Source organism: Podarcis liolepis, assembly GCF_965112155.1.
Source record: "Podarcis liolepis genome assembly, chromosome: 14".
In the NCBI taxonomy this organism is placed as follows: Eukaryota; Metazoa; Chordata; class Lepidosauria; order Squamata; family Lacertidae; genus Podarcis; species Podarcis liolepis.
The window spans coordinates 29,312,672-29,329,326 of NC_139569.1; the positions used below are offsets into that span (position 1 = coordinate 29,312,672).

Below are 16,655 nucleotides of genomic sequence, written 5' to 3' on the forward strand. Positions count from 1 at the left end.
TGTGGGTCAGTCTAACATTTCCTTCTGCAGTAACAAGTATCTATTTGCCTTTTAGGCTCTCTTTCAAAGTTTCCTTTGCCTGGCAGATCAGAGCTGGTATCATCTTGCAGTACAAGCAGCACCAGCGTGTTCCAGAATTACGCACTGGAGGTATAGCATTTCCCCTTTTTAAACAGCTTGTGTTCTACACTAGCAAAAAGGATAGGTTATTCGCTTTCTCAGTTTGGTGTGGAGGAGGTATCCAGATAACAGGTTGTCTCCTTCTTCTGGCGAGAAACAGACAAGGGACCATGGGACCCAGATCTTTTGTTCTACATCTGATTTCCTGAGACTCCTGCCTCATCAAAGAGCTCTCTGCTCTATCCCCACTCATCTTTACTTTACATTTCCCTGCTTAAGTTAGTGTTAGTTCTGATGAAAAGGATGGTTCATATACTTTCTAGTTTGCCCTGTGGAATGGCCATCACTTTAGGGCAGTTTCTAAAATCTAGGTGACCCTTCAGTTCAGAAATGTAGCTTTCTAATATTAATGGAAGATTTTCTGTCCGTTACTGCTAAGGGGACCTTCATTACTCTTTCAAATGAACCTTCAAAAGCCTCATTACTATCCAAATGAGCAATCGTTGATACCCACTGATAAGCTGTTGATAGAAGAAGCCAGCAAATCAATCTAAAATGTATTTGTCAGCTCTAAAAATAGAGTGATTCAGCTGCTAATTTGTTGACACCGCAGTGCAGCAAAATCCTCATAGCTGCTTTTTCTTCCATTGAGGCAACTAATTAATTTTTTGTGACAGGGAGGGGTGTCCTCAAGGGGATCGGCTGAAAGTTGGAGAACTCCGTATTGCGCTCTGGAAAGGTCAGGACTAGATAATTAAATCTCAAAGGATTTAAAACAGGTGGGGAACCTACAGCCCACAGGCCAGATCTGGCCTGCTGCTTGGTTTTATCTGGCCCATGGGCAAGTATTTAGGAGATTTAAAAACCCTATATACAAATTGGTTCTTCCTCTTTTTCCTTCCACGCAGTGGTACCTCAGGTTAAGTACTTAATTCGTTCCGGAGGTCCGTTCTTAACCTGAAACTGTTTTTAACCTGAAGCACCACTTTAGCTAATGGGGCTTCCCGCTGCCGCTGCGCCGTCAGAGCCCGATTTCTGTTCTTATCCTGAAGCACTATTTCTGGGTTAGCAGAGTATGTAACCTGAAGCGTATGTAACCTGAAGCGTATGTAGCCCGAGGTACCACTGTATCTTGGCTTGGTATCTGTTATTTAGCATTGATAAGGATGAGGGAGAGGGAATGAGAGTGAGCAGCGGGTGTTTTATTGACTGATGTGACATCACATACACAACGCTTGCACAGAGCCCAGCTGTTCCTCATCTCCCACCCTCACTTTGACCTACTTCCTTCCTTTGTGCTGGTAGAGACAGAACACTCTATCTGGGTCTACATGTGCCTATGGTGTGTGTGTGAGAGAGAGAGAGAGAGAGAGAAATGGTACATGCAAGATGCAAGTGAATGGTTGGTGTTATTCTTCCTTTCAAGAATGAACCAAACCAATAGAGAAGGGAAGTTCCACACTCCTTTTCACCTTCACACTTCACTGTCTGCCGTGACAGTGGTTCCTGGAGAATATTCCTGAGCCTGGCATATGACCTGCCTAAGAGGCTGCCTGAGCAGCAGCAATCCCTACACTACCATCAGCACCTTGTTCAGATCTTCGCAGCACCTCACCTTGTCAAACAAGTCTTGCGTACCTAGCTGAATTGTTAGCATCCTTTACAGGAAATGTGGTGATGGTGGTGGTGTTCAGGGGCAGCCGAACATAGTGTAAAATGGTGTGAGGCTCAGTTAGCAGCCATACATTGTAGAGATGGGCCTGTGGCTCTTGTGGGGTGTGGAATTCCAACATCCCCCCCCCCCCCGCTGTGAACTTTTTCTTGGGGTCTCTTATGGAGTTTCTGCCCAGGAGCCCCAGACTGAAAGACTCCCCAAAAAGTCTCTGTATGCTGAGAGGTCAAGCAGGGTCGGTTTTGTTTTGTTTTTTAATTAACAGAGAAGCAGGCTGTGTTGCTACTTGTGGTTCCATTATGCAGCCGGCTGAAGAGAATGCAGCCCAACATTCTTTGCTTTGAATTAACAAGCCGTGTGAGAGAGAAAAACATCCTGCCTGTCCAATTGAAGTCCCCAGAGGCAAACTGAATTTGGCTCACAGCATGCAAAGAGGTGTCTTTGCCCTCACTTCTCTGCTCATTCCTTTCCCCCGCCCTTGGGCCAAAGGCCCTTGCAAGGCAGAAGCTTCCACATCCCTGGCTTAAAACAAGGTCACTAACAGAAAGAGGATATGCTGATGGTGGATTAGGTTGCTGATCTCTGGGTACCTTGAATTGAACATCTTTGTGCCTTGCTGGATTCATGTGTTGAAACTGAACTGCTGGTTGTTGTTTTTTAGGCCTGCAATCTTTAATTAGCTTAATTAGTAGATTAGACAACTGACGTTTTAATTGGTTTAATTGGTATGAGGGCAGTTTTTGCTCAGGAAGGCTGGGAGTTGAGAGCACATTTACTTATTTGCTCAGCCTCTTTTAGTTCCAGCATGTAAATGTAAGAGCAGATGACAAAGAAATGGTTGAAGTTGCCTTGCAAACAAGTCCACAAGCAAGCATTTTTGTTAGCCAGCCTGCCAGTTCAGCTATAAGACTGCAATTCTGCGCATGCTTAACTTTGAAGTCAGCCACACTGAATTCAGATTTGCTTTCCAAAAAAACACATCTGGAATTGGACTGTTTTCATCTCCAGAACCTGAAAAACAGTGAAAATTTTACTCGATGTTTCACTGTAACCTATCAGAGTGCAACATATTCAAACCCTGTGTACATCTGCATACGATACATTATTTACTTTCAACTTCAATGAATGAATCTAAAATACCAAAATGAGTTTCATTTACAAACATTTCCAACTATATTTTAAGATTTCCTTTGGTGGTCAATTTGAAATGGGAATCTCCAGCCCCCCTGAAGTTTTCAGCCAAAGAATAGGATGCAGAGCCGAGAGGCGCTTTCAGCCCAGCTCTAGGTTTTATGAATTCAGTTGGGTTTCTATTGCAGTTTGGTATGACTTGGGATTTCTCTTGCTACTGGGGGCAAAAGCCGCACTGAGGGCTTTAATGAAGTGCTTTCCACAGGTCCTCATCTCAAGCTGTTCACGATGCCATACCTGTGACTGTCTTGTACATGATGAAGAAATCATGGCAGGCTGGACAGCAGATGATTCCAACCTTAACACCACATGCCCTTTCTGCGGAAACCAATTCTTGCCTTCCCTGAACATCGAAATCAGAGATCTACGGGGTCCTGGAAGGTAACTGATTATTTGCCATTGGATTCTTGCTTGCAGTATTTCCAAATGTGTGTTGTCTAATTGCAACATTTTTTGGGGTACTTTTTATAGATATTTCCTGAAATCCAGTCCATCTTCAGAGAACATGCAGCTTCCATCATCTTTTTTCAACCATGCAGCAAAGTCCTGCATTTCTGATCCCACATCAGGATTTTCAGCATCTCTAATACCTGCTCAGGATGACTTGCATTCAAATAGGTAAAATCATCACATTTTGACTCAGTCAAAGAAAAAAAAACACTTGACGTGCCTGTGGGCATTTAATAATACTTTAATAAATGCCCACAGGCAAGTCATGGTTGCCCACTCCATCCTGACTCCTCAAAGTGGGTAAGAGGATGCTGACTTCGATGGTCCTTGGCCTGATTCAGCGATAAAAATTAAAACCATAAAGCAACATCAGAAAAGCAACAGTCTACCCAAAATACCCATTAGAAAGCCACAGTAAAATCAGCATGAATCATTATGCTAATTTTGATTAATAATCAACAGTGGCACGGTAATAATCTATGCCCATCAGTTAGACAAATTTTAGAAGATGCAGGGGAAATGGGGAGGAGGTTGTCATGAAATGGCTCATATACATGAATAAGAAAAACTGTGTTCTGGCTTAGTGGCTAGACTGAAGTCTATTTTCTGCCCACCTAAGAACCGGTTAGCAGTATGGCACATTTATCAGACAGCAGGCAAGCAAGTTTATTGAAGGATGAATTCTATGTGCAGTGTGTTAGAACAGCAAATAACAGGACAGTGTTTGACCTTACCTTTTCTTTTTATTGTAGAGTTGGGGGGGGGAGATGTTGATTTTTAAAGGTAAAATTAAAAAATACAAATACAAATATTCTTTTGTTGGTAACAGATCCAAAGAGCCTGATAGCACCTGTGCCAGAAGCATTCAGATCCCTCCAAGAAGGCAAAATACTGCTGGGACTGAGCATACCAGCCATGCCTTGTCTCGAAGCATGAGTACCTTCAGTCCCCTGGAGGTGGAGGAAACAGAGCATCACAAGCACAGTCACATTGTTCCCACTGGGAGCTTGCCTACCACATTGCAGGGGACAGCTGTGAGTACTTAGGCCTTCTTTCTTGCCTCCCTAACTGGAATATTCAGAGCAATCAAAGATTCTGCAAAGCACAATTGCTTTTACCATGTTGGTGCTAGTTGTCCTGCTTAATAATTACCAAAGGGGGGATAATTGACCAATGGTATAATCCCAGAAGTGTCACACAGAGTTAAACGATGAAGCTTGGTCCCACAAGAGGCAGTGATAGTCACCAATTTGAATTGCTTAGATGAATTCATGGAGGATAAGGCTACCCAATGGCTACTAGCCACCATGTTCTCCCTCCACTATTGGAGGCAGTATGTCTCTGAATACCAGTTGCTGAGAATCACAAGTGGAAAGAGCATTGTTGCACTGGGGTCCTGTTTGTGGGCTTCCCTTTGGGACTTTTGGTTGACCACTGGGAGAACATGATACTGGACTTAAAAGGGCATTTGGAGCAAAGGAAGCTTCCTTTTACTAAGTCAGGACATTGATCCATCTAGCTCAGTATTGTCTGCACTGACCAGCATTAGCTCTCCAGAGTTTCAGATTGGGATCTTTGCCCAGCCCTACCAGAAGATGCTAGGGATTTAACCTGGGAACTTTCTGCACGTAAAGCAGTTGCTCTTAACACTGAGCCATGGCCCTTCCCCAAATTAAAGCCCATTGGAGAATAAAAGGCTAGGAAAATGAAAAAGTCTTCTCCTAGCACCTAAAGGAGATCAGTGTAAGCGCTAGGAAAGGTTCTCAAGAGTGTTGCGACTGAGAAGGCTGCCTCTTCTTACTGACTTTAGTAGCTCCTGAAGAAGAATCTCTAAAATAGAGCTTAGCTAAAATGAGACCCAATGTGGGGTAGTGGTTAGAGTTTTAGCCTAGAACCTGGGAGACCAGGGTTCAAATCCCCACATAACCATGAAGCTCATTGGGTGACCTTGGGCCAGTCCCAGTCTCTCAGCCTAACCTACCTCACAGGATTGCTGTGAGGGTAAAATGGGTAGGGTGGGGTTGGAGAGAACCATGTATGTCACTTTGAGCTCCTCAGAGAAAAGATGAAACGTAATAATAAATACAAAAAAGTTTCTTTTTATTTCTTTATATATCCAATAGGATCCTTTGGGGTTGGAGTGGCGTTTGCAGAGTCCAGAGCCCATAACTGTCCCATACCTGAGTCCTCTTGTTGTATGGAAGGAGCTTGAAAGTTTATTAGAAAACGAAGGTGATCATGTGATAACAGTGCCAGACTTTGTGGACCACCATCCCATTGTGTTCTGGAATCTAGTGTGGTATTTTCGACGCCTGGACTTACCCAGTAACTTACCAGGATTAATACTGTCCTCTGAGCATTGCAATAAGAATTCAAAGGTATGAAAAAATGGCTCTACATTTGTTTTAAGGGCTTGACAAATTATTATAAACCTTGTGCCTTCCGACTGCAGCTTTTCTCTGCTCCTACAGCTTCCCACCCCAGGGATTTTGGGACTGTGCATGCATGTGTTTTGGGGCGGGGAGAGAGAGAACTACCAATCTGTTTTAGACCTGTATTGAACGAGTTCTGGGATTGCTTCTGATTCTAGAGAGCCTGTTGATATCCTCATAATGAAAGCATGCTGGCTAGATCTCTGAAATTGAAGCCTGAGCAGTATTCTGCTCACCCTTGAAAATGCTTCAAGAATGGAAAATAAGTGCATGTCTAGTCTCTGGACCAGACTAGCTGAGATGCCAGTAGCCAGTGCAGGGGACTGGCAGAGATGTAAATAGTAGGTGCCAGGGGACTGTGCATAGTTTTTTGTTTTTCGTTTTACCCCTCCTTCACTGTGTTTCAAATCTGGATTGACGAGTCTGCTCCTTGCACTGGAGGGAAAAGTTCAATTTGTGACAATGGCACAGGAACAGGGGGCCAATCCAAATCCATACCACTGCAGGGAACAAAGAGCGAAAAACCACATTACACCTTCCTTCACAGGCTAGGGTCTCAATCCTGTTTACTTTTTTGCCTTTTGCCACACCCACTTTCACCTCTGGCCAGGGTATTCATAACTCTTCAGTGGGGCCCTAGCAGAGAAGAAGCTTACAATGCGATAGCCGAAAGTCAGAATTGTTATCCTTTCACACTGTGTGTGTGGCATCAAGGAAGTTTGATGCTGTTCTGTAATTTCCTACTATTATGTTCAGTCTTGTCTTTTGTGTTCTTATTGCTCAGATTCCCAGGAATTGCATCTTAGAGGACAGCAAGTATGTTCTAATTCAGATGCTGTGGGACAACATGAAATTGCATAAGGATCCAGGGCAGCCTCTCTATATTCTGTGGAATGCACAGAGTAAGTGATGACCGGCATGCAGCCTGGAAACTGTTGTGTGCTGTTTTCAGAACAAATTCTTCACTACGACCACCAGTAACTTAAGCTGATAAGCAATGAGGATTTTGATTGTGCTAATCTGTTTGTCTTGCAGGTCAAAACCAAACACTTGTGTTTGAGAGTGAGTGTTACATTCTGTACTGTTCAGGTTGCTTTTTTATTTTGTTTGTTTTTAAAAAAATATTCCCCTTTTTAGTGTGTATGTGTGTATATTTTATACAGTAACTTTTTGGCTTACAGTGTACTGCCTTAGCACAAATTTATTTTCCAGCCTTTTTTCCATTCAATTGTTAAATTCCTATCCTTTTTTTTTTTTAAGATGAACCATTGGAGTTGTGTTGGTGATTTGCCCCGTAGGCAGAGGTGGCTGGTCCATTAAGACAAATGGAGACACTGCCCCATCACCCTCTGCCAGACCCAGCTAGCCTTCCCATCTATCTGCCTTATATCAAGCCTAGGAGGTGGCTGTGGCTGCCAGCTTCCTCCTCCACCTTAGTCTCAGTGCTGTCATTGTGGAACTCTGCAGGGAAGATGATGCAGGCTAAACTAGCATCTCTTGGCTCCACCTGTCATTGGTTCTGCGTCTCCTGCTTCTCTGCCTTCCTCCCCACCTGTCTCAATGGACACCAGCCACCACTACTTGCAGGGTCACCTGAGTAAAACCTTGCATTGGTCTCAATGCTTGTTTTTGAATTGGCTTTTAATACCCATTTGGTTGCAACTTTTATATGCTATTGGCCAGAACTTCCCTTTTATGGCTTGCTTTTTTGTACTTTATTTTTGTACTCCCTTTATCCTGATTCTGTCTTTATATGACAAGTGCTTTTTTTTGCAGAGCCAACTTAAAAGGTATCCTTGTTTTTACCTTTCAGCTGTTATTCCCCCTACCCCATCACTGCTGTTTTTCATTTCCTTCTTAAATATTCCTTTTTATTCCTTCTCCCCAGCACAAAATTACCCAATGGTTCGCTTACTGAAGAACGATGACAGCTCATTTAACCAGGAGCTCTTAAGAAGCATGGTGAAGAGTATTAAGATGAATGATGTCTATGGGCCAATGAGCCAGATTCTAGAGAGACTGAACAAATGGCCACAGATGAAAAGGCAAAGGTAAATGAGCACAGTTAAAAAGAAGCCTATAGTATCATGTTGTAAGAGGAGGAAGTCATTCATCCCCTTGAGAGTATCAATGCTTTGATGTTCTGCATCTTGAAAAAGGATGCCTCTTGATAGGATGCCTTATGGGCTGTAACATCATTTCGTGCTATGTGTTTGATACCTGAATGCTTCTTTAGAACAAACGCTCTGCACAGTGTTCACTGCCCCCCCCCAAAGAAAATGTTTTAAATGCATATCCAGTCCTGTGGGCTTTCCAGTGGTCTCCCACCCAAATCATGCCCACATCTGATAAGATTCAACAATGCTGCAGCTCCAGGTGATGCCAGACCAATTCACCGGACTCCTTGAACCTATGCCCTCAGTCCAAGCAGCCACAGTGCTGTGTGCTTGTGTGTATCCTATTTGGCAAAGCAGCAGTGAGGATCACAAATGCACTATTAAACATCAAGGCTTTCTCACTCAGTGGAGGGTGGCAGCCAGAGTGGTTCATTCTTCCCATTTGTTATGGGGGAAGGGCCATGAAAATTATTCAGGCAGGGACTCTCCCCCTCACATCCTGGCTGCTTCAAAGAGACAAGGTGTTTCAGAGCTTCTGCTCCACTTTCTTTGGAGGTAGGTAGTTGGAATAGGAAGCAAGCTGGACCAGCTTTGCATTTTGATCGTGCCTACTGCACTGTGCTCTCCTAAGTGGGTCACAATGCAAAACCGCCATGGCTCACACAAAAAAATGTGGAAACATAGCAAAGTGACGCCCTGATCAACCCCAGAGGCAAAAACAGAACAAAGTGAAGCAATGTCAGGCATTACAAAACAGTGTTTATGTAGAGCCCAGGCAATTTTGGGGAAAAAATCTCTTTCTCAAGGGCACTGCAAAAGCATGTACTTAACGTGATTGCAGCTTCTGAAGATCACCAGACATAGATACAGGGTGAGTCCTTTAAAACAGGCTCCATGGATACAGAGTACACATGTTCCACAGGGCCTCTTTTAAAAGACTCACCCTGTAGATAGATGGATAGATAGATAGATAGAGGAGCAAGCTTGTTTATCAGGCTCTGGGAGTCTTCTCAAGAGCCTCCCAGAGCCTGTTAAGGCAGAGGGTCTAAGAATTATTTCCATGCCACAAAAATCCTTAACAGAAAGAGCTTTTAAACCCTCCACCCTGCTTACCAAGCTGTGGGAGACTCCCATGAGATCTCAGGCAGCCCCATTCTCAAAATCTTGGATGGCAGGGACAGTTCCAGGGCTTGTTCTGCCTTTGCGTGATTCTGCCTTTGCATGCAGTCCCTGGGAATGTAAACCTTGTGTCAATTGCAGTCCCACTATGTGGTATAAACAGGAAAAAGGGTACCGTATTTTTTGCCCTATAGGACGCACTTTTTCCCCTCCAAAAATGAAGGGGAAATGTGTGTGCGTCCTATGGGGCGAATGCAGGCTTTCGCTGAAGCCTGGAGAGTGAGAGGGGTCGGTGCGCACTGACCCCTCTCGCTCTCCAGGCTTCAGGAAGCTATCCTCCCAGCCCGGCAAGCTCCCAGAGCGATGCCCAAGCTGCATGCAGCTTCTCCATCACTCTGGCTCCCGTTCTGGGGGCTGGGGTCCTTTATTCCCCCCCCAAAAAAATCTACGTGCGTCCTATAGGGCGAAAAATTCGGTAATTAGTACAAAGTAGAACAGCCTTCTCCAGTTTGGTGCCTCCCCTACCCCAGATGTTTTGGAGTAGAGCTTTCATCTGGACCTAACCTGTATGCCCAGGTTGGAGAGTAGGGTGCTGTGGCGATCACACAGGGCCCCTGGACGTTTCACGGTCTATTGACCCTGTGCCACCACTGCGGTTGCTTTCTTCGCTGCCACCACCCCGCTTCTCACGGGGACACATGGAGTCCAGACAGTTGTTAACATAAACATATAATCAAGTTTATTTTTAAGTGCAGGAATAAGTGTATGGTTTCGGTTTATTTTTCTCTTGTCAGTTTCTTAAATCTTAGTTCCTAACAACTTCAAACTGAATTATTCCCAACTATCTATTTACCTCCCTAACAATTCCTCTCACTTTCTCACAATAACTCGACCAACCCACTGCCTATTCCACCCTCTTCCTTCTCCAACACCCAAGCCTCAACTCCCAACTGACAAACCTCAACTCCCAACTGACAAACCTCAACTGACTTTTCAAAACCTCCCACTCTATCTTTTACTCCCCCCTTGCATTCTCACTGGCCAATCACATCACACCCATTTTAACCCTTTCCTTGACCCATCCTAGGAGGCAAACGCCACAGGTGCAATCCAGCCTTCCAATCTCTTTTAACAGTGAGAACTCCCCTTCACCTCATGGTGTGTTTTCTAGACCTGGCAGGGCTATCATCATGACCCAGTTACAAATAATAATAACAATGCAAAAATCACTACTTTCAGAGTGGAGAAGAATGTCCAGATTATATGAAGTATAGTAGGTTCATATAAGATTGTGGTTTTTAAAATAACACTTTCCAATGTATCTTTTTAGGAGCCTTTATAGAGAAATACTATTTCTCTCTCTTGTTGCGCTTGGAAGGGATAACATTGATATAGGTAAGCCATCAAGTTGTGTTGTGTTGTGCTAAGTGCGCATAAAAGTAGTCATTGTAAACTGTTACTTCAAGACTTAAAAGGATACTTTTTGTTTTAAAGCATCTTTCACAATCCTGTTTAGATGAAGTATAATAATTTAAACCTAGTTGCTTCTTTTCTGTAAAGCCAGACTTGTAAATAGCTATTTGCCTGTGTGTGGTGAAGATCACCTTCAGGCAAACAAGAGTGGGGAAGATTTTATAAAGGGAATAAGAATGGGTTTATTCCTCTGACTCAGACTATTGATGGTCACTGAAACGTGACCAAGCCATTTTCAAACCATGGAATATGAAGAGAGCTTTTTTTTAACTAACCAGGGTTTGTTTTAAAACAATAATCTCTTATTCATATTCATTCATAACTCAGGATTAATGAAAACTCAGAGTAAATGCTGCAGAAATTTTTATTCTGAGCTGAAGGTTTTGCTCTGGCTTAATTCTAATGCATGCACCCATGGTTTAGCATTGTGCAAACCAGCCCAATTTGCAAGCAGCTACTATTTATTTGTTGCTGCCACTAAGTTGGAACACCACTAAGTTGGAAGCACAAGCCATTTGGGGGCCATCCATCAGCCCCCAATTGAGGTTATTGGTTCGTCTTGCTAATCTGGATATAACACATTTTTTAAAAGGAATTGTATGATGAAGTGCTTCAGGCAGGCTCTTTTGTGAAACATGAATTCAAAACTGTTGTCTAAAATGGAATCAGTCTCTTGAAAACACACACACACAGTATTACAGAAAAGAACCAGACACTAATATTAACAATAGTAATAATTTATACATCACAGAAGCATATAAAATATATCTGTGTGGTGTACAACCACCTAACATATAAAACCAAACCTTAAAGAAACAGAAATACAGGAATGGGTCATCCGACAAGAAGGTTATAAAAAGAGTAAATCATTTTTATCAGGTTTGCTTCCTGAGTTGGTGCCTAAAGTCAGCCGTGGACAGAGTGCTTTTTTCAGAATCCCCTATCTGAGCAGAGTCCACTGGGAAATCCCCCTGCCCCAAGAAATGAATCGGAGCTGTGCAGAAAACACTCCTAGTTCATAGCTATCCCAAAGCTAAAGCATTTCTGGCACCTGCTCCATTGTTCTGCTATAACCTCCCCCCTCCTGTCGTTACAGATGCTTTTGACAGAGAATACAAAATGGCTTACGACCGCCTTACAGTAAATCAGGTGAAGAGCACCCACAACTGTGATAGGCCTCCAAGTACAGGAGTGATGGAATGTCGAAAGATTTTTGGGGAGCCGTACCTTTAAAAAAAGAAATATTGCACCTAATGAATTGCAGCAGGGTTTGTATGAAGAAACAGAAAAGACTTCAGAAAGACTCTCACCCTTCTCCATTTAAAAAAGCATCTTCAGCTTTGTTTTAAAATTAGGACTTCCAAGGGGGGAAATGTTGCTGGAATGACTTATGAGCCGAGGGCCACAGTAGGCTCTCTTCGCTGTGGACAGTGTCTGCAAAACATGTAGGGGAGAAAACGGAATCATCCATTGTAGAAAGCTTAAGCAGAGATGGACCAAAATCATGTACTGAAAGTTTGCATGAATGAAATAAGCTTTTCAGAACTGTTTACATAGAAAGTTAAAAATGTCACAGAGCTCATACCAGAGTTGTATAATAACAGATTTTAAATTATTTATAGCAAGTTCATATTTTTTTAACTTTTTAAATTACTATAGTGAATCAAGTGATCCTGTTGCAGAAGCACTACTTTTGTCCTCCCTCAGAATATTGCTGTTTATAGCAACTGGTCTTTTTTGCAGATAAAGCCCTTCTCTCTTTCATTTTTTAAAAAGTAGTGTGGAAATATCGATGCTGTTCTCAATCGCAGTGCAGGTTGTAGTATTTCCTTCCCTCCCCATAAGTGCACACTTAAAAGATTGCAGACTTTAGCTGACAAGTATTTCAAACTTGTATGAAGCTTTCATAAGTTACCTGCATTTGTCACTTTTAAGAATCCGACATGGTTGGCTGTTGGGGAGCCACCGCTATACAGATAATCCATTGCAAAGCCTGCCATTTAAAGAGCTACTTTAGGCATTCCAATGGGCCAAGATTTGCCCTGTAGAGTTGTGGACCTTTCCTCATCAAAATAACAAGCTTTGCACCAGAGGTTGGGAACCCTTTTCAGTCTGAGAGTCACATTTCCTCATGGAAAACCTCCCAGGTGTTGGGCCAGGACAGAGTCAAAATTGGACAAGGGATGTGAGACTTACCGTTGTACAATAGGCTACATTCCAGCTATCCAAAACTCCGAGGTTTTGAAACACATAGCCCCACACCCTGCCCACCTCTCCATCCAGGCAAGCAGGAGGAATTGTCACAATTCTTTTTTTTCTTCCCCTGGCAATTCACTGCTTGCATTTATTTAATATTTGAAGATGCGGTTTTGAAACACATAGCCTCACACCCTGCCCACCTCTCCATCCAGGCAAGCAGGAGGAATTGTCACAATTCTTTTTTCCCCCCCTGGCAATTCACTGCTTGCATTTATTTAATATTTGAAGATGCCCTCTTCAAAGCACCACACTTTGAACAAGTACCTCTTCCTGGGGAAACATAGCCCCACACCCTGCCCACCTCTCCATCCAGGCAAGCTGGAGGAATTGTCACAATTCATGTTTTCTGGGCTTGAACACATTGCACAGGGCAAATGATAGTAATTCTAGGGCCTAAATTCATAATGGGAGCTAATCCCATTGTACTGAGCCATAAAAATTTCTCTTGCGAGGGTTGGATATATATGTTTGAGATCTTCACAATGCCATAAGGTTTGCCGTTGCTAGAAGAGTGTTTCCAAAAACAGACTTTAGAGATCCTCTTGGCAGCTTCCAATCTGAGCTAGTGTTGTTATTCAAGGCGGGCAAGTTCTTGTTCCACAGTGGCGGCTTTCCAGGGGTTTTAGTCTGTTGGTTGCTTCAAGATTCATAGGCAGAAGCCCTGGCCACCTGACACCCATTTGGCATCTGGGACATAGATAGGTGGCTGCTCTTCATCAGAAAGGCCCTTGCTCCCGCGAGCGGAATCCGCCATCTTGAAGCAACTCGGAATTATCACAATTCAAGGACACATTTCAGCCATACAAAAGCACCTGAGAGGGCACAGAGCCGAGTCGGTGAGGGAGTGGGCCCAGGTGGAATTCCAAGGGCCCAGGGCTATGATGTTCCCTACTTCTGCCCTATACCATATCAAAATCCATGGGCATAGCTAGGGGGGACAGGGGGCAGTTGCCCCCCAGTCAATAAAAATACACAGCTAACTGAGCTTCTCCCCCCACCAAAAAAAGCCAAAAATCCTGGCTACACCCATTTCACAATCTGCTTTCAAAAGTCCCTGCAGTTTCCAAAGTGGTGTGTCATGTGTTTCCGCTTCCATGGGCTGCTGCCTAAGAAGGACAAACCCAAAGCACCTCTGGGCACATGGGAATGGGGGAATGGTGCTTTGGATCCCAGCCAAAGTGTATGGCAAGTCGCTTGGGGAAAATGCTTATATACAAACTGAAGGAAAGAACTGTATAATCTGTGGACCAAAATGTTCCAAAATGGAATTTAGGACAAGCTTGTCCAAACAGAAAATTTGGGTGCAATAGGATCATGTGGGTTGGGGAAGAGAATGTAATCTACTTTGAGATAAGATGTGTATCAGATATATTAGATATCATTGCTTGTTTGCTAATATGCAAACATAGCAACTTCTTATTTTTTGTTGCATGGCTTCACACTGCTTGTGTTTCAAACCCAGATACTTTAAAATTTTGAGAACTGGAGAACATTATAGTGTCTTCTCTAATTTGCACATACATGTAGAGTTCCTTGTTTACAGGAAGATGTGCTGCCTATTCTGTCACCTCCTCCCGGTTTTTCTCCAGCTAATAGGTTTGGTTGGAGGCAGTGTGCTTCTGAATACCTGTTGCAGGAAACCACAGGATGGGACAGTGCTCTTCTGCTCAGGTCCTGCTTGTAGATTTCTCATAGGCATCTGGTTGGCCACTGTGAGAACAGGATGCTGGACTAGATGGGCCATCGGCCTGATCCAGCAGGCTTTTCTTATGTTCTTAGTATGCTAATAGTCATTTTGCATGGGGATTATTAACCTATGCCTTAGCAACTTGGTCTTAGACCTGAATCCAAAGAGCTATTTCAGGCATTTTGAATTTTTCTTTGTCTTTGAACAGCAGATCCCTTTTGCCATGTCTCAAACTGTTTTTGAATCTGCTCCTGGATTCAGACAGCATGTGGGCCTGCTGCTCAAAAAACATTTGAGGCTGAAGCCTCTTTGGGTGTGTTGAAAGTGTAGTCTCTAAGGACACAATGAACTAGGAATTTCTCTTGCATAAGTCCCCCCTGCATCCTCTTGCATAGCTTCCATTCAATTCTGCGGGCTTGCATAGGAGAATTTTCTCGTGCATTTCCACACATCAGTACTCACCTTGCAATTACAGACAAACACAGGTAACTTTAAGAGAATGTCATCTCCATGAATTTTGTGACAAAGCTATGCCTCCTGATATAGTGGGTATAGAACTTTGGAAGCCACATTGCTAAGTACCTAGTAATGTGGGTGGGTGTTAATTTCTGTGTACAGTATCTGTGCTATGTTGTATCCACACAGTTATGTTGTGTAAGGAAAAGATGTGCACTGTGGTTGCCACAAATGTAAATAAGTCATTTGGTATTTGTATTGTGTAGAAGAAAGTAGAGTGCTGGTCAGCCTTTGAACTGCAACTTCTTGCTTCTGTTAGCTGTGTAAAAGCCACTATTTTATAGCACTTTAGAGCTATGATGGAGAGCTTCTTCCTGAGCTCTGTCTGGTGTTTCTAGGGATACCAAGAAAGTGACAAATCAAATTCACTCATATATGGTATGTATAACGTGTTTGGGGGAATATGGTCTCACAAGGGTGTGTGTATGTGTGGGTGTGTCTACTGCTGTCTTAACATCAAGGTTTCAATTAACGTGACAGCGATAATTTTCCAGTTGCAGCACTTCCTAACAGCATAAGTGTGTATATACTAAAATCAAGCCCTCTAGGCTGGTGTGTTAGCTTGGTAAGAGAGAAGGATAGAGAGGGATATTGTCCTATTAACATGTTTGGCCAGAATTCAAGGAATTACTTCAAACATACTCAATAACTTGTGCACACCCAAAATATGTTTCAACGCCCCCCTTTTGAATGGCTGATCCCCATTTTTACCACGGACACAAAATTAAATCTGATATGTCTGAGGTGGCCCATACATTCACTTAAAAACAAACATGGATTGAGTTTACATTTTTAATCTTTGTTATTGAAAGGCAGTTTTGAAATCTTTTTCCTTCTGTTTATAGTGAGTTGTCCTAATACTTAGGAACAGTTCTGTGTTTCCTACTGGTAATATAACAAAGCCTTTTATCCTTATGGTTCATGGTATCTGAAACATATTTGAGGCTTTTAAGTGCTTATTTTCTTCCTTTTTACTGTGTTCATAATCCTTGTAATGTTAGGTTTGCTCTTTGTACAGATATGGATTTATCAAGTAGATGACTTTAGTATTTCAATAGGAAATGCTTTATCCCAAAGACAGAAAATGGATATTCATTACATGTAAATGTTTGTATATATGGCATTATAAAGCAGGAGATACAGCTGGTGGATTAATTTGCTAAAGAGCACTTTTACAAATGAATGGTTGTAGATTTGTACATATGTAATGTTTACATTTTATTTACCAACAAAGAATATCAGTTTTAAGTGTTTATTTTTGTTTTGAATTTGTAGGTCAATTTTAAGGTGTAAATTTCCATGTTCGCAATGGAAAAAGCTGTGTTTTCCCCATGAAATGTCCTAGAAAAATGATTCTATTTAAAATTTTACAATGGCTCAATAAAGAAAAGTGAACATGATCTTTGTGCTCATTCTTTTGTCTTATGTTTATATTGAGGACAAGTAGTTGCAATGTTTCTCCATCATTTCCAGGATTCATAAGACTTCAGTAACCCTAATAGCAGTTTCCAGAGGGAGGTTCAGTGTCTTGCAGCGAAAATCAGAGTCTCGTGACACCTGAAAGCCTAAGAAACTTAGAGTAAGCACAAGCTTACTATAGCATAAACTTAGTATAGACC

At 42.6% G+C, this 16,655-nt stretch overlaps 1 protein-coding gene and 1 long non-coding RNA gene across 6 annotated transcripts in view; one reads left to right on the forward strand and one right to left on the reverse strand.

Annotated features, from left to right (window-relative positions):
* DENND4A (DENN domain containing 4A) overlaps positions 1–16,436 on the forward strand; it is a 62,754-nt gene extending 46,318 nt beyond the window's left edge. For 2 of the 5 annotated variants that reach the window (XR_014519042.1, XR_014519043.1), the window contains exons 23-32: positions 56–150; positions 3,189–3,364; positions 3,455–3,601; positions 4,263–4,467; positions 5,557–5,811; positions 6,650–6,767; positions 7,754–7,916; positions 10,432–10,496; positions 11,671–12,857; positions 12,986–16,436. Coding sequence is in view for 3 of the 5 variants with exons in the window: in XM_083474955.1 (XP_083331081.1) it covers positions 56–150; positions 3,189–3,364; positions 3,455–3,601; positions 4,263–4,467; positions 5,557–5,811; positions 6,650–6,767; positions 7,754–7,916; positions 10,432–10,496; positions 11,671–11,807 (1,361 nt within the window). In the remaining 2 variants the exon portion in view is untranslated. Of the gene's footprint in view, positions 1–55; positions 151–3,188; positions 3,365–3,454; positions 3,602–4,262; positions 4,468–5,556; positions 5,812–6,649; positions 6,768–6,900; positions 7,725–7,753; positions 7,917–10,431; positions 10,497–11,670 lie in introns of those variants that run through there. The other 3 variants (XM_083474955.1, XM_083474954.1, XM_083474956.1) reach the window with 2 other exon arrangements.
* LOC310693346 lies at positions 2,495–10,081 on the reverse strand. Its single transcript, XR_014519111.1, has 3 exons — positions 10,061–10,081; positions 9,096–9,212; positions 2,495–2,803 (listed from the first exon to the last, which is right to left on the reverse strand). It is a non-coding gene; the product is annotated as an uncharacterized lncRNA (long non-coding RNA).
* Positions 16,437–16,655: the final 219 nt, after the last annotated feature.